Source organism: Pagrus pagrus (assembly GCF_965226575.1).
Source record: "Pagrus pagrus genome assembly, chromosome: 5".
Classification (NCBI taxonomy): Eukaryota; Metazoa; Chordata; class Actinopteri; order Spariformes; family Sparidae; genus Pagrus; species Pagrus pagrus.
This window is the reverse complement of record NC_140189.1, coordinates 20,496,635-20,514,981: the sequence shown is the minus strand read 5'-3', so window position 1 is coordinate 20,514,981 and position 18,347 is coordinate 20,496,635. Positions and strand designations below refer to the sequence as shown.

At 42.3% G+C, this 18,347-nt stretch overlaps 1 protein-coding gene across 4 annotated transcripts in view; it reads right to left on the bottom strand.

The window, feature by feature from the left end:
• Window positions 1-18,347, bottom strand: part of nlgn3a (neuroligin 3a) — a 201,643-nt gene that overhangs the window by 96,876 nt on the left and 86,420 nt on the right. For 2 of the 4 annotated variants that reach the window (XM_084353360.1, XM_084353361.1), the window contains exons 2-3: window positions 7,677-8,395; window positions 6,527-6,586 (exon numbers count right to left, since the gene is read on the bottom strand). In XM_084353360.1, the coding sequence (XP_084209486.1) occupies window positions 6,527-6,586; window positions 7,677-8,148 (532 nt within the window). In that variant the 5' untranslated portion in view covers window positions 8,149-8,395. Of the gene's footprint in view, window positions 1-6,526; window positions 6,587-7,676; window positions 8,396-12,159; window positions 12,243-18,347 lie in introns of all 4 variants that reach the window. The other 2 variants (XM_084353362.1, XM_084353363.1) reach the window with 2 other exon arrangements.

Genomic DNA, 18,347 nt, shown 5'->3' with positions numbered 1-18,347 from the left:
TCACTGTGGTAAAACAGTGCAGTTATTGAGTGATAGTGTTTCAGACAGCCATAGATTGGATGGCAGGTGTCGACAGGGAAGCTCTGTCACTTTGAATCCTGTTGTCTGTGAGCCTGTGTGTGTGTGTCAAATGCTGGATCTATAATAGGAACAGCAAACATGTGACATCTGCAGTGCGAGCCTATATTTGACCTTGAATCTTTAAAAGTGATGCCGCAGCGAGAGGCTGTGAAATTAAGATGAAACTGCAATGAATCGGCGGGTTTCTTCGCGTACAGCCGGCCTCCAGGAGCCGACATTTGCATCACCTCGAAACAGGCGGCGTCAAGAATAACAGCTATTATTCATGTTCCTTGACAAGCAAAATAGAAACCTGTCGCATTCATCAAATCAGGTTCAGAGAAACCGCATATGATGGGCTTATACTTATTATATAAAGGCTGTTAAAAATGAACATTTCAGCACGATGGAATTGCAAACAAAAGACAGTCTAGTAGTCGGCTGTAGAGTTTTACATGAATAAGCCCAAGTGTGCACACATATGTACACACACACATACAGATACAGAGAGTGCTCTCAGACTCTGGAGACTTCTCGACTGAATCCAGAATTCACTCAATACATCGTAGAGGGGCTAAATGTTAACTGCCTTTCCTTTGCTGGATAAAGGTTCGCTGACAATAGATGGGCCTCGGAGTTAAATATCAGAAAGGTCAGAATGTGGAAAGGGACTTAGTGAAATGTGAAATGTTGCAGCCTTGACAATTTAGAGCAGTTATATTCAGTCTCTAATCCTCAGGTGGCCGTTTTTCTCTTTCAGAGTGCCTGGATCTGTCTCTCCTCCTGTCTCCCTGCTCTCCCCGTCTCTCTCTCTCTTCCTCTGTATGTCTATCTCCATCTCTCTCAATCTGTCTCCCAGTGTAGAGGTTAAGGAACAGCTTGGGAGGGACACATAAGAGAGAATGATGGAGAATGCAGCTAAAAGGTTAAGGAGGCTGTAATCCTGCAGTAAAGGACAGCCAAAACTCACACTGCGCTTCAGCTGTTCCCAAAATAAAAAAACAAATAAAAGGCAGCCAAGTTGTCTTTCTGCCTGTCTACAGCTCGATAATGGAAAGAGACATGTTTAACAGAGACCACAGGCTCCTGAGTATGGTGGTAAGCTAACACACTGGGGTTTCTTACCGCTTCTCTTTATCCTTAATGATCCATTTATTTCTCATATTAGGGGAAAAGGAGTACTCTGCACAAATATCTCACAAAATAATCAGGGCTCACCAGGCTTTAGGCTTCTCAATCTTCTGTCTGTCATTTCACTAAGTGCTGCACAGTGCAGCTACATTACTGATTTCCAAAAGCGGGAACAATGCAGGTACGTAGCCTTAAACACTTAATGATGAGAACTAGAAGCACAATGCAAAGACTGATTTTGTAATTTTTGGATTCTACTACGGAGCAATGTTTTAGGAGTGGGTCCTCATTGCAACGTGATTCAGACCCTGCAGATGGTTTCAGTTGTTTTACTGATTGACAGTCGATGGCAGAAAGGGTTGGGCGATATATTCAAATTTTCCAACTGGCCACCGTCAGCTAAAAAACTGGCCATTGTTCATATATTTGTGCGTTTGGCACATGCAGGGGGAAGGAAAGTCCCCACTTCCTCCAGTGATGAGAGGACAGATTCTTTAGAGGGACCTGGTTCAATTCGCTCACCTGCCTCAAGCAAACTGACAGATAGGACTTTTCTTTTTTTAGTCCAATAAATAACCAAAATAAACTCACAAATCTCAAGAAAGGAAATATTCTTACACCTACTTACCTTATTTTACAAAAAACTGTCCACCTTCTGAACTTAAATTTCGCTCTTTCACCAAAGTGACCAAATTTAATTGCCTTGTTCCCATTTTTTCCAAACTCGACAGAAACAAACAAAAAAAAAAAAAAAACCAGAGTTAGATGTGAATATATTCTGGTTGTATCGTTACACAATGTTTTACCTTGCTGCCTCTCTCTGTTGTTACAGGCCTCTTTGTGCTACTGGGTTAGCCCACTGCTGAACAGACTGCTGTTTAGCAGCAACTCCCACTCTCATAGAAGGCATATCATTAAGTTAGCAAAATAAAATGTCAAAAATAGCCACAAGAAAACAACTGCCGATAGACGAAAGAAATCACAATAGCTGATATATGTGTCTGATTGCCCAGCCCTAGTCGCAGTAACATACCAAGAAATGTGACAAAGCACAAACAAAGGCAGTGAACAACAAGGAGAAGACGAGTACAAGCAAGCAAACATGAATGTAAAGACTGCATGACTTGAAAAAAACTAAAAAAAACCAACAACTTAGCTTTGCAACTGTTTTACCAGCTGAGATATGCACTCAAAATGTGTCTTTAACCAAAGTAAACTCCACAGGGCACCTTTCACCTCTTCATCACAACAACAGATTCAAAATCACAAAGTTGCCAAATTTGTTGGCCTTAATTTTTAGAAAATGTGTATAAAATGAAATCATGAATGTTGTGGTGCAACCATAAAAACACAGGCTGAATGATTACGTCCACTTAGGGGAGATTTAAGGGGGAATCAGGGCTCAAGAGCTGTGGTCTAAGCTAACAGAGAAGCCAGAAGCAGCAAATAAATAGTGTTTTCCCCTTTAACAGAGCTTTAGGACTCCACAGGCTCTGTCTTCTGTTCCGTTTTAGTTTGGGACAAACAAAGAACAGAACAGCGATACTGAGCCTTGGACTGACTGCTGAAGCTGGACAGCACAGCAGCAGGAGGCCTCTGAATAGGAACTTCCTGCTCAGGCCGCGTCTTGCATCTCAAGTCAGTGTGGCTGGATCGGCCGCTGGCTGGTTACAGCCCTCACTCGCTGGGGTCGTCATCTGCACCAGACAGATGATCATAGGAGATTATAGAAGTAATTTTCCATCAAACAAACTTGGGTATCTGCTCTGTTTTCAAATGGCACAAGCCAATATTTGTTCTTGTCTTCTTGGAAAGTTTTTGTGCTGTCTGCTTGGTGTACAGATTTCCTCGGCAGCACTCAGGGAGTAGCCCCTCCTTCCCTGAGGCAGGGTTGAGTCGGCCAACCAACGGGATTACCATGGTGTGTTACTGTCTGCCACGGCCCAGACGCAGTCTAACCAGGATTGGGGCTCTTTTGCAGTTTTCACAGCGCTCAAGCATCTGGAGGTCATCTGGTAAGAGGAAAAATATGTCCAGTGTTTCTGCTGGGGTAGTTAATCTACAGGTTTGGCAACTGATCGGGCTGTTCAGTACTGGCACCGGGCTGCGTAACACATGGCAGCCTGCTGCCTGTGAGGGCTGCATAAGAATGATAGTTGAGTGGTCCAAATCAAGCCAAAACGTACAACAGATTTCGCTGCACTTATCTCAAATAGACTCATGATGAGGGCTGAATTTAGGAGTCAGGGAGGTTGATCTCGGAGTGTCTCTCGGAAGCTGTGTTATTGATGGAGACCAGTGTGAAGGACTCCAAGGACAGGTTTTACAAGCGGGTTACAAGCAGGGAAAGAGACATGCTGTAAAACCCTGCAGAAAAAAAAGTAATGTGCATAGTGTATAAACACGTTGCACGCAGCACAGTGAGAACACCTTATCACCACAACTCTGCCTCAATCAGGATCTCATCAAAAGCATGTGATTTTACAGATCTCTTTTAAAGTTTGTCAATCAACTTAACAATGTAAACCTCTTTTAAAGATAAAGATTGACCTCATCAGGGTTTGTCCTCGCAAAATTGACCCATCTCCAGCCAATCTAGCACTATGAGGCTGAATAGTGCTTAGCTGTGTCCCTGCACATCATTACCCCTCTCTTCACTCCATTCACTCCGACTCAGAGCAGAGAAAATGACTGAGTGATATAACCACAGCTCCAGTGTCGGCAGCTCTGTCACTGCTCTGAGCCCTGTGTGTGTGTGCACTATAAGGCCACTTCAGAGAGAGCGGCGAGCTACGGTGCTGATCTTGCATATTCGACCACCTCCACATGACCTAGTGACTCCCTGCTCGGACATCCTGGTCATGCGGTGCTGCATTTGTCTAGAAAAAGAAAGGACGGCGATACTCTAGATGACATTACAGTCAGTGTAAACATCAAGTTGCTTCTGAACAAAGAGCAATGCTCCACTGGCACAACAACCGTAGCTCTTAACACCAACCAACCATATTGGCAAAAAAAAGGAAAATTAAACTTGAGCCTTCTGATATTTTTTGAACGAGTCTGTCTTTGATCGTCTATCCAGGCACCAGCGCGTCTTTTCAGGGCTTTCGTCCTGTTTAATGGAGGAAGATGGGCGGCATCTTTGATCACTAAATCAAGTGCTGCACAACACCCAGTTGGATGCTAATGGAACGGGATCCATACGGGAGGATTTCTCGAAACCTAATCCTACGGTTCTATATTCTTACCACCACTCTGCTCACTCATATTGCAGGTTGTGTTCTCCATTTATATTTACGGGCCCCAGAATGAACAAATCACATTACGCTAACCTCTTGTCTAGTAAAACAGAAGAATCTAATAAGATCACGTGTGATGCATTTCACAGGATTCATGGACCATATATTTTTCTCACTTGATAGGCATCACCATTGCAACAAAGGTGCTTCACGCTAGGTAAGAGGGTCATTTACTCTGCTTCTGTCAGAACTGCATACTGTTGCTTGGCAACAATCACACAACCATTTCATCAAGAGTCAAATACCATCGTTTGTTTTTGTTTTTTTCTGAAAATAAATCACTCTTTCCCCCGGAGGAACCACATTCAAGGAGATACAGATTGTGAACTTGGTAGTGGAGGTGCTGTAAGTATTGAATATGCCCAGGGTGTATGACTCTACTGCATTATACAGGTCTCTTTTGAAAGCTTTGCAAACATTTAATAGAAAACATATGACCCTATTGGTGTTAACTGTTTTATGTAACAGACCAAACTATTGAGAAGACACTAATTAAAAATCTTTAATGAGGAAACTGATGAACTGTTAAGCAGTTTCCCAATTTGCTCTGAATCAGTCAAACAAGACTTTAACTTTGTATTGGAAACATTTAACCAAAACCAAAGTATGCTTCAGAGGTTGCTTTTTACATTGCCTAAGAGGGATAAATTATGCTTCATTTGCACTGCTAATTCAACATAAGCCAAGATTAGTAGAAGCAGTTTAAAAAAAAAAAAAAAAAAGGTGCAATTGAAATAAAGAGTTTCCAGCGAGACTGAAAAAACAACCTTTGTGTTTATAGCAACAGAGGAACTCTGGAACAAGCATCACTCTGCACAATAATGTGTCACAAAACCAACATATGAAACTTATGATAAACCATTTTCTCATTACCAAACATGGGGAAGATAATTGAAAAATTCCAAGTGGAAGGGGAATATTAAAGAGATATTTCTGTGTATATTCCACAACTGGGACTAATTCAGAAGCAGAAGTGCCTGGAGGGCCAGTCTGTCTCTTACAAAATTGGTTTACCAAAGCAGAATGTACGAGTGCACTGAGTGAGGCCAATCGCTGCCTGCTGCCTCCATGGAAATCAACAGCAGAGGTCTCCCAGCTGAAACTGAATCTTTACTGTGGAGCGAGATATGCTCTGGATCACGGTCTTGAGGCTACTTGTAAGGTCCTTGAGCCTTCAGGCAGGCTCGGGAAATTAGCCCTCTGTTGTTACCAGCAGTGAGATTTTAGCTGCTGCTAATGAAATTGGACCGTCTCTCTCCGTGGCTGTGAGTTTGAACATTTGCCACATGGATAGATGAAAGCTGTTGTGCCAATGAAATACCCCACCAGCCCTTATTTGAACAATTGTGCATAATAAATTTAAGAGAAAGGTGGCCCTCCACTTTTTTGTGTAAATTTAATCAATGGCTGAGGCTGCGGCGCTTTCAGGTGTCGCGTTTGACAAATACTTCCAATAAGCTGGTGTCTTAAGTGCTGTCAGAGCAGCCTGCGACATGACTAAAGTTCATTACATACCAAGTCAAATTTCATCTTCTAGTATTTCAAAGCAGCAGTCATGCCTCTGAATTAATCCACAGTTCTATTTAAATTCAAGAATGTCACACTTTAAACATAACAAGCCATACTATAATGTAAAAATACAAATAAATAAATACACGCTATTCTTAGACATCACGATCTATTGCTTGACAAAGCATCATTTATTTAGGGACTTGTATTCTCACTTCTTCACACACTCTCATAGTAAAACCACACCTCACCACACACACACACACACACACACACACACACACACACACACACACACACACACACACACACACACACACATGCAACACTCACTCATCTCATGTCAAGGTTGATCTGAGTCACAAGTCCCACGTTCATCCCAATTAGCACTTTGATTTGGGAGTTGATAGGTGGTGATATTGGCGGCTTTGGAAGGATGCACCCATCACTCTCCTCTCTCTTTCACTCTTTCAACTCCGTGTTGGCTTTTCTTTTTCCTTTATTCTTTTTTTTTTTTTTTTACATACCTCCTTTTCTACACATTTTCTTGTTGGGTTTCCTGGCACATTCCTTGGATATTCTTTTGACTGTAAAATGAATGGAAAAACTACAAAATAACAGAGAGATCTGGAAAAGATCGCCATGTGACATGCAACAACTCAGACTGAGTCAGACCCCCCTCGTCACCCTCTTTCCCTCCTCCTCCTCCTCCTCCTCCTCCTCTTCCTCCCACCCTCCCAGGCATCATCAACATCAAGAACAACAGAGGACCTGTTGAGAAAGTAACTGGGGTGTTGCTGCAGAAATATTCCAAAATGGTGGAATGAATTTGCTGCATCCTGGGACACAGGAAGCCCATATTCACATGCACTTCTATTTAAGACCCATTACAGCCACACAGATGGCAGAGAGGCCAGAAAGTTTTGCATTTTCCCATTGTAATCTGATAAGTGAGAGTGTTATTTGACGTTGCCCATTTGATTCTCAGAGCACTTAACATTTCAAGCCCATTTTCCTGTGTGGGTCTCCTTCAAGTGGTGAAATAATGGGAGACATTTAAAAGAGTCAACATCTAGAAATCTAAAACTTTCAGTCATGGTTGAGCCAAATCTGTGTTTGCCTTTTGCACAAAACCCACTTTCAGCTTTGTGCAAGGACAAACTGGATCAAACAAGGAGAGTAAAGGGTCTTACATAGTTCAGGCTGATGCCACAGGCCTCTCGTGTACCAGACAGAATATTTCACCAACCCTACAGTAGTAGATCATTCACTTATGAGACAGGCTACTAATCACTAATGGCTAATATCCCCAGAACAGTCAAGACAGTGAGGGTAGGTAGGTGCACCAAGTATTTCCAATCTGCTCCTTGTATGATTAGATTTTTGCTTCTTTTTTTATTCGGTCATATTAATAAGTCATTTAGTCATCAAAAGAGGAACCTCTAACAGTGGCATGGAAGGGGAGAGTTGATGAAAAGACTAAATGAAAGATCAAGTCAAGATGGGAGGTTGAGATGGTGGACACGGACACAGCATGCGCCAGACAACAGGTCATGCTCCGCGCAAAAATACAGAGGTGACACGAAATCTTAAGAGTAAAGACAGAGCGAGAAGGAAGGCAGAGACAGAAGAGAGGAGGAGAGGTTTGGTTTCACCCTGTTTACTCGACACACTCACCATCCTCAGTCGGAACATAGATGTTTAGATAAAGACAATCCTCGTGTTGATCCTGTATGTACGTGGTAACTATATCCAGGTTGAAGGTGAACCATATTGGCATCATGATCTCTGGCACAGCGTTGTGAATATTTTGGGGGCAAACGGGAGCAAAGTGAGTGGCGTTCTTGATCCCCGACCAGGAGGAAGGAGGCTCCGGGGGCATGAAGCGTTTTTCCCCTACTGGGGAGGCGGCGTACGGAACCCCCAGATACTGGTCCACCGGACCCAGAATCTCACTCGGCAGGGGCACCCTCACCCCTCGGAGTTTCCCATACTGCGTGTTCACAGTGGGGTGGTAGTTCTGACCTCTCACGGCCGCAAAGCACCAACAAAAACTTAATACCCACAAGGACACGCTGAAATTGGTGCTACTGTGGGCACCGTGCCAGTTCTGCGAGGGGAGACGACTTCTCCTTGGAGAAAACCACATGGTCCTTGTGAGCGAGTGCAACTGCAAGTGACCAACATACAAGCCAGGGGCAGCCCCTCAGCAAACACACAGGCTTCCTGCTCAGCCCTGCAGTCCAGCCACCTGAGGGACAGTCATCAGCTGCGATACTAGAGCCTGCCGGCTTACAGATGAGGAGAAACAGTCACGGTTACGCAGTTTCCTCTCCGCACCGAGGTCCTTATTCACCGTCCTCTCTCTCTCCGCTCGTCAGATCTTCTATCCCGTGCTGCAAGAGAAGAAGACAGGAAAATTAATGATATTTCCCTGACAGCCCACCAGTTTGCTCCCATTTTTAGTCAGTCATTTTTATTGACTTGTGGAGGCCTTTTCTGTCATGACATAAAGCAGCTCACATAAACATGACAGAGCTCTTAGTGGTATCATCAATCCACATAATCAAGAACCGGCCTTTGACTTGGATATTGCAATTAACTGTTGGGAAACTTGTCAAGACTGGACAAATGAAATGTGAAAGGTATCAACTGGTGGCAGGTAATTTTCTGTACTTCAATGGCCACCATTTACATTAATAATTAAAAGATAAGATGACGATTACAGTTACCAAAACTGTCACTGGGTTTGTCTTTTTGTTTTAAGACAGACTTGGTCACTGTGATCATTCCTCCAGTTCATACTGGCCCAGATACTGCTCAGAAGATCATTCTAACAGGCTCCCAATGCAAGTGATGGAGCACGAACATTGTGTGTGGGTCTGAAAAGTGAAGCCAATGCTGAGGTGCCTTAAACCTGCACTCTTTCTAATGGCCAGCAGGGGCAACTCCACTGGTTTGAAGAAGTCTGATTATATGTAAGCTCATGAGGAAATGATCCCACTTGATTTAGGGCACTATCGTGGTGATTTTAAAAAAATTTTTTCAAAACTTATCTGAAGCTAAGATGAGTTTTCTGCAGTCAGGATTAGTCAAATCCTCCAAAGTAGCTGTCTTTTTAGTAAAGAATTTCCTCCTTAGACAAGGATGAACAGGAGGAATTATTGCAGAAAGCAAAACCTGGTTCAATGTACATATTAACATACGACATTTATTATATGACAGACTTAAAAAAAAATTGAACATATCCTTTAAAGAAGATAGCCATATTTACAGAAGCAGTGCTAAAAACCCAACATTAAGAGTAATGCACAGGAACATAAAAAACCCGCTAAAAATCTCATGTCCTGCTTAATGTCATGCAGCATTTTTCCCTACATCTCCCGATGGTATACCGACGAGTTAGAATTTAAATTTTATCTCCTTTGTTTGCTCTTACAAGAGATCACTTTTTGGGGATGAACAGAAGAAGGGCCAGAGGAGGATGTAGCTACAGGCCTCCAGTGACAGCGCTGTAAATGCTAATCTACAGTCCCAGGGTAAACCACGGGCGCCAGTGAGAACACCTTCCCACACTGCCTGATCAATTTTCAATTTCTGTGGCTTAGGGTCCCCCTCAGCCTTGTGCGGCTACTGCAGTGTTCGCTCTAATAACAATGGGAAAGAAAAGCCAGCATTTAGAGGAGGATATTGCATTCCAAAATGACTGTGTAAATGATTTATAATGTATCGGCAGCCGTTGGAGGGCCACTAACCACTGAGAGAAAGCAATCCTGACGTTCCTGGAGGTGCTGTTATTGCGAGGCAGCTATTCCTACTTTCTGTAGCTCTGGATCAGCAGAAAGTCTGGCCAGTGGAAGCTGTACATGGAAGCCAAAAACACATACATGCAGTACATGTTGTACATACTGCAGATGATCCCACCTTCACCGATACTTGTGGAAATAAAATGTGTGTGGTGGACAATTCTGCTCAGAGACTCGTGCACACCGAGCACGTGCTACGTGATAATACATGAAAAGCCACCCATATCCAATCAGGGGACTAAAAGGCATGCATTGCTCCGGGTGGAAAGGGTTGGCAAAGACTTTGAAATGCTGGAAAAGCCACACTCACACAGTCCCTACCCTGCTTACCGTAGACCACTGCAGCAGGCTAACTCCCGGCAGACATTACTGCCATCCCCGCGTTTAAAGATGATATGAACTACATTGTTAAAAATATTTCATTTCTGTTAAGTTGGATACAAGACAAGTACACAGCGTCTAACAATGCCACACGTCATTTATAGCATTTATAGCCTCAGCTAGTGTGAAACATTTCGACATAGATGGACTTTTATACTGTAATTCACAACACTGAACAAGAGAACACATACAAATACCACAACCAGTAATATAATTCACTCAGTTGCGTTTATTAGCTACACCTGGCTAAAACTAATCCCATTTAATGCAACAGCACTGCAATAAGTCTGAACTACACGAAGGTTATACTGCTGAAAATGTTTCAGAAAGGTGTTAATTGAAATTATGGTCATCTTCGAGGCTGTAATTTGGTGTGCTGTTGCATTGTATTACGCAACACAGAGTATTCTAGCGACACCATTTATATATCCACTTCATTTCTAGCAATAAAATCGCTGTGAAGCTTACTTTCAGTACATAACTAAATATAGGAAACACCTTTGAGTATAATGCAATGCATTCCAGCAGAATCACAAAATACAAACTACTACTACTACGACCGCAAAATGATCATTAAATTGAATCTCTGAAACAGTTTCAACAGAAACAGAACATTAGTGAACTGGTCCCAAATGTAGAAAGCCTGTTAATTTTTCCTACTGTATAGACAAGGTTCTGTGACACAGAATTCGTGCAGCTGTTTTACAAAATGTCTGGCTCTTTAATCAAAAGCCTGTGTACATAGAAACTTTAAGGTGGATATTAACCACGACTCCCAATGTGCATATTGGCAAGAAAAATCCACCGAGCTTAAAGCAACGTTATGTAACTATTTTACCTTATAACATGGTGGTACAGTGACTTGTAAATGGTGTCTCTCTCAATCGCACTAGGGAGTAGGAAGGTAGGATCTCCTGGGAGTACTGTGTAACGCTGTATGGCACTATGTCACGCATACCAACTATATCAATGAAACTGCATCATATTTTATCTGCCTGAACTTTCTGTGATTAACAGAGTTTCCTGATGGACAGATAGCTTTTCTTTTGCTAAAAAATCCCCCGCCAACTGTAGCTGCGGTTAGCTAGTTAGCTCATCTGACATTACTGTAAATCTGATATTACTGTTAGATAAACCCGGGAAAAACTTTCTTTTTACGACAGTGGTATTTCACTCTAAAAACTGCCGGTGTCCTAAATAGCACAAGATACCAATTTCTACATGATGTTGCTTTAAAATGACACACCACATTGAATTCGCTGCCATTTTTGCACCTTAGACTGGCCTCTTCAAATGGCAACGGCAGCCATTGCTCTTAGGTATTGTAGTATTTAGATCCGTCCACCCAGGCAACATTACAGATAAAACATGACTTCAAAGAAGCGAAACTGAAGTAATTAAAACTGGTGGTCGTCACATAATACTTTAGGATTATTTCATCATTCGGAGGAGTTCTGTGTTTCTCTGTCCAGTAACACTGAGGATATGGTTTAAAGAAAAAGCTAAAGGGAACACACTAATGGAAAAGAAACATATTGGCAAGTCTATAACTTTCATAAATGTAGGATTTATTGCAGGGCTTTAGTTTAACTAGGTGTACCTTATAAACCGGCAACTGAGTTTTAAAGTATCATAAAAAACTCAAAAAGGCACCTCAACTCGAAACTAAATTGATCACATTTATGATCTATTGTGTGTTCTGTGGGTAAAGACTTCCACATATTGATCCCCTGAACAGAGAAAGCTGTCTGCCTAGAGGAGGATTTCAAAAAGGCACCTTTCCCCAAAGATACAAGACTTTCAATTGAACATTTAACTGAGGCCTTTTCTGTTTAGATCTGCACACACAGCAGCAGAATACGTGTGATAACACTAATTCTAGTCGAGATAAAATACATCAGGTCGAACTTTTTAATCAGGACATAGCAAGGACATAGGACAGTGTGATGGAGTGTGTGTGTTTAGAGGACAACCAGCACAGAGGACTTCATCAGTCTCCCCCTCCAACAGCATCTCAGAGGTCCTCTCTGCTTTGATCTCTCTACCTGCTGAAGCACTGCCAAGGGAGGAACAGAGAGGGAGAGAGAGAGATTGCATGAGTTCTCTCTCATCATCCCAGAAATATTGATCGTCTCATCACCGTGGCCTTGCAGCCCATAATAAATACAACTGGGGTGACGGAGGCGGGGGGAGGAGTAGAGGAGGAGGAGGAGGTGCTGTGCTGAGTCTAAGGGAGGTTATTAGCCCTTAATGCAAGACGGCACTCCACCAAGTACACGCCGTTAAACACTCTCCTCCCCAACTCTCCGCTCCCTGATTGATAGGACATGTTAAATTCTGCTGGTCCAATCCCTATTCATCAATATTCAAAAGCATTCTGACGATACAACATGGGATTTGTCCCCATACGTCTACCATATTTAGATGGAAATACATAGACTTTATTCCTCTTTATTTTGGTCCGAGCCCACGGTCGCGTATACTTACTGTAGAAGACCCTTTGTTCTCCTACAGCGGAGAGATCTCTGCATTGCAATAAAAGTCTGAGCACAGAGCCAAATGTACTCCTACGCCCCGACATCCCTTAGAGAGAGGCTGAATGGACTCTGATAAAAAAGGAACCAATAAGAGTTCTGAGTAGACGGAGCTTCTGAATCTCCCCCACTCTGTTATTATAGTAGCTAGTCTGCAACAAAGGCATTCACAAAGCTGCATTAGTCCTCTGGAACATCTAACTTCAAATAAAGTGAGCTGTCCCAACCTGAGAGAGTGTAATCACTGATTACAAATGCTCTGGTGCTGTTACATTAAAACTGAGGCTGAATGTGCCATTATGGAAACAATAAGAGACAGGCAACAAGACAGGAAGCAGGAGACAGAAACCTGTGTACTCTGGTGGTTACCTCAGCTGAACTCATTACAACGGGAGAGGCAACAGCTAAAACTTAATTTAGTGTCTTCACCTTCCCATTTGTGCTCCAGAGAGACACAAATCTACATCGGTGCGAAGGCTCCATTTTGAGACAAGCGCTCGTCTTGTTATGATAGGCCTGCTCTCTGGCCTCCGCGTGTCAATAAATTGGAAAATATATCTGTAAATTGTCTGCTTAGATGTGTTTTTTTCAGATAGGCAAACATGGATTTCAATGCAGTGAAATCAATAATGAATGTACAAACATGCTGCCAGTCTCCCCTCGCAGGCACGCGCTTTATATAAGCTCCTGGGCTTCACGAACAACAGCATGCCGTATTAAATCAAGGAGATTGGCATGTTTCAGAAACAACATTCACGAAATGTCAAAACCAAACCCGCCGCTTCACGAGGCTCCTGCTGGGAACCGGTGCCTCTGTAACAGTGAGGGATGAGGGCCCACTCTCCTCTTTCTTCTGCTTTTTTTCTTCAGACACACAGCCTGTGCAGTCATTATTACTTAGGAGATTTGGCATTAAATCAAGGACAAAGACGCAGCACATTCTGACTGCTAATCACCACGGTGAAGCTGACATATTTTAAAAGAAGCAAGAGGGAGATGGTGAGGGATGATGGCGCTGCTGCTGCTGCTGCTGTGGCCGCCCGCTAAGCTACGTGTCTCCACCCCTTCTCCCGGCAACTGGATAAATGCTGCCGCGAGTATCATTACCGGCCAAACCGCCAAGGAAACATGGAGAGGTGAGCTTGGCAGGCCAAATAAAGACAGATTCCAGGTGAGTGCATGTTGAGACGAGTTCTGTGGCTGCACTGCAAATAAATAATGGCCATTGTGTTAACTGCTGACAGTGCTTGAAACAACTGTTTGTTCTTGGTGACTCAAATGATAGGGACAGATTTGATCTAGAAGTCTTAGAGCTGCAAGTGGAGGCAGTGGAGCCATTCCTGAATCTATATTGCCTCTGTCTCTTGACTGGGTGTGCATGTCAGATAAGGTTTAGTCAGTAATACAGTGTGTGAAACAATATGTGGGGGTACAGGTATATTAATCAAAGATAACTGATCCAATTAGATGGAAAAGGACTGAGGAGGTTACATTTAAAAAAAATGATAAAATAAAGAAATTTCCCCAACAGTTCATCATCCTTACTCCTATTGATCCACTGTCGAGTTCCAGCAGACACTCCTACTGAAAAAAACTCAAAGTAGCTAATCACTCAAGAAGCCCACAGGGATTCTTCGAGAAACCGCAGGGGCAAGTATTGGGTCCGTCTCTAATCTAGCCGTATGTAAACACATTAAGGCTTTACACACGGCATACTCATTATCCATCCTCCCACAGATGCCGTTTGCAGGGTGGAATCTGTTCTCCTGATGACATGTTTTGTGTGCAATTTCTATCACCCTGCCAACGCAGCTCTTAAGTGCTGCAAACGAAAGAGCACAAGACTTCTGTCATGTCTTCAGAAATGAGGAAATTATTGACTTTAAAAAAGGAAAATCTAATTCAAATTGGGCAATTGTGTTTGTTATATATATCTTACATTGCCCATTACGGACCAATTCCCATTGGATATCTATGTTGATACATTATATGGTTTATCAGCCACAGTGTTACTCACATAAACGCTATCAGTCATGGGGATTTTTTTGCATCACCAGCTGTGTTGCTCGATTGGTGGCAATGTTGGTCTGCTCACCCGGTCAGTAAAATATTCCGACACCTACAGACCGAATCACTGTGACGTCGCACAAACAACTGTCACTGGCTGTTGATTTGCATTGTGGAGTCTGCGTAACTGTAACATTTAAAGATATATAAAGATATATACTTTTGATATATACTTTTGTGTACTGTGTTGCGTTGTTAGCATCTTTGATATCTACAGCGCATCTCAGACTAACTGTTAGTTACATGCATTTTAGATGAATTAGATGAATACACTTTGTATTTTTTCAAAATACTTGCAAATAGTCAACCCTGGCACTACCTGATCTGAGTAGATGCCCAATATGAGTATCGCATGTGCGAGCTTACAGCCATCTTTGACAGTTTCTTCTGGCAACACCACTTGGACAAACCACACACAGAACTGCAGTGAGTTGTTGCCTTTCTGCCTCTGTTTGTCTTGACATGCTAAGACACAAATACTGTACATGCATAGAATTTACTGTATATATAGTTAATATGTATATCAGTCTTAATGTTGTGTTAGTGGTCACATTGCTGTTTTTGAGTACGGTTCAAATATTTAGACAAATTATACTTAAGGAATTTTGTATGAGTGTTTCAAGCCAAAATCCCTTTGAATTAAATAGAAAAAATGCTATGCTACATGTACATTGCCCCTCTCTCTCCAAGACGGCAGACGCACTCACATATGTGCTACTGAGATCGGGCAGCTAAGAAAAATTTGTGTTAGCATTATCATTGTTAGCATGCTTTCACATTTAGCTCAAAGCACTGCTGTGCCTATACACACAGCCTTCAAAGAGCTGCTAGCATGGCTGTAGACTCTCTGTCTTCTTTTCATTTCTTTTCATTTTTGACACCACTTTTACATGATGCGCATGTGGGGGAAAAAAGAGGACAAGAATAGACAAGTGGAACAGTATTTCTCTGGCTTCTGTGTGTTTCAAATTCAGAATCGGTTTTCATCAGGTGTATTATCACACGCGTGTGAGTGATCAGCTAAATCAAATATTCAAAAGATGGCTTTCTAAGTGTTGTGTTTCCCAGTTGTTGCTCAAATCATCCTACATCTGTGAAGATGCAACACATTTGATTGGACTTGGTGAGCATATGTGAAACATGATTGAATTCCTAGAGAGGATACACTCGAGCATACCAAGGAGAATATTTCCACCAGCTCCTCTCATCTCCTCCACTGTGAGGACAGCACGTATAACATGGCAGCGCTAACATCAATTTTTGGCGTACAGTGAAAAAGGAGGATGGATTTTTAGCCTTCTGGGATGCATCCCTAATAAAATTCAGGCAAGTGCAAGGAACCTGAAGAGCGCTGGCATTGGCACTACGTATATAAAGCAAATCAAAGTTTATGACAATCACTTCAGATGTGAATTGCTGTGTATTCCTCCTGCTGCACTTCTCGCTCTAAATGCTGCTCCCCGCCAGTTATCAGAGTTACTGCCTGAGATGAAAACTCACTTATATTTACAATGATTGATTAAAGTGTGAGATTAATGAGGGTATCATTTGGGATAAATGGGTTATTTCCTATTTAAACTCTGCATCGAATGCTTAATGTACATCATTTTAAATAATGTATCTAACAATATGTCGTGCATTGAACAGCCATCCAAGTCCGTGCTACCGGTGAACTGACCATGGTGGGGCGGGAGAAACATTTTTCTTAAAGCAGCTATTAACACTTCACAAACATATAGAGTTGAACTGAGGGTTTGCTGTGAGTTAATTGAGGTCTGGCTGTTAATTACAACAGGGAGTGGATTTCTCACAATCAGAGTCCCAAGTTCATTGGCACTGCATTATAAAATCTTAGATGGATCACCTCCTTTGGCTAGTATTGACTCTTTTGCTCTGGGTTAAAGAGGCCATGCAGTTGTCCTTGGCCTGAATAGCCATTTGCGCAGCCCCTTTCAAATGCAGATACACAACTAAGAGTAACCCACAATGGTGAGCAATTATTTTAAAAGTACAAAACACTTCCTCTATGCCAGGAGACTAGTCCTCTTGATGACATCATTTAAAATTGTCTTTGTGGTGAGCAGCGTACAATATACATCTAAAACTGGCAGTGTGTGGGTAATTTACGATGCTGTAATGTCCACAATTAGGTTGACATTTCCTTCTAGGGATAGAGAAAATTAATTCTTGTGATTGTAATATCCTCGCCACCCACCATCCCCCATTAGAGGAACTAAAACACAAACAGAAGTATCCTCATCCTCACCATACAAAGCCAGGCCTTTGAAGAGCTGATCATCCTGAGGACAACACTTAGCTATGCACCATTTCAAAAAGCAGCGAAGGCCTGCACAGAGTGCATGTAATTCACTACTTTCATCCACTGCATTTTGAATTATGTTTTTCTGCAGACACAGATTAAAAATGCAGATCAACTATTCCAGCAGAATGTGACATTAATTAATTAATTCTTTTCTTTTTTTGCAATAAAAGCTGCTGGGGCTTCACTGAAATGTAATAGCCTTGTGTGTGCGCACTTACAATATTATGTACTGTAAGTATGCTGAGAAAATGAATCTGCCCATGGCCTAATAAGCTAAATAACAGTTGTAATTTAAGGTACGTAGGCTGCAGTTCTTTCTCTGAAAACTGAAAGGTCAGCTTTATCATTCAGTGTGAAAGGGCTCCACAGAATCATATATATATACCGAGCACTGACATGACCCAGATGCTGCCTGTAAAATTAATGAGCTAATAATGCATTAGGTGCCTTAGTATTTGCAGCGGTTACAGTAATGTGCAAACACAAGGATAGTCCACGTTCTGGTAAAATATGGTGTTACACTGCGAGACTTAATGTAAGAAAGGGAAGTAATTAATTTGTTCTGATCTAAAAGTATCACAGCGAGTCTTTTCTGTAACTATGCTGCATCATATACAGCACTTCTGTAGCTTCACCTTTTCCCTCGAGGCACGTGCACGCTCTTTTAAAGCCGTCCTGAATCGTACGCCTAAGAGTCCTTAATTGTGACTGATGATCAATTAAGCCGAGATGAATTTTGAGAAAATAACGTGTTAATGAACGCAGCGACGCCCCGCACATTATTCTGATGTTTCCTTTCACAGACTTCGGCTGCCTGGCTTCCTTGCAGAGTATTCACAAATGCCAAAAGCACAGTGGTAGAATGATGCTATTGACATGCAAATGCCTGGTAGTTGCAGAGAAGTGAGAGGTGCCAAAGTGCATTGTTGTGTGACAAGCAGGATTTCCGAATACATAGCTGAGAGCCGAGACGTACACGAGCGCGCTTGACACAGCAAAACCCACAGCATCTATTTTTTATACACACACACACACGCACACACACACACACACACACACACACACACACAAAGTCATAATGGATTCATGAGCATTATGGTGTGGGCCCTATTTACAGAGGGATCGCAGGGTTACTGTAGCCTAATGACAACAGATTAAATGTGGTCTGTCCACAGAGCATGATGCCTGGAGTTTTTATGGGAGCATAATTAAGTTTCAAACCGACCCGACAGTGATG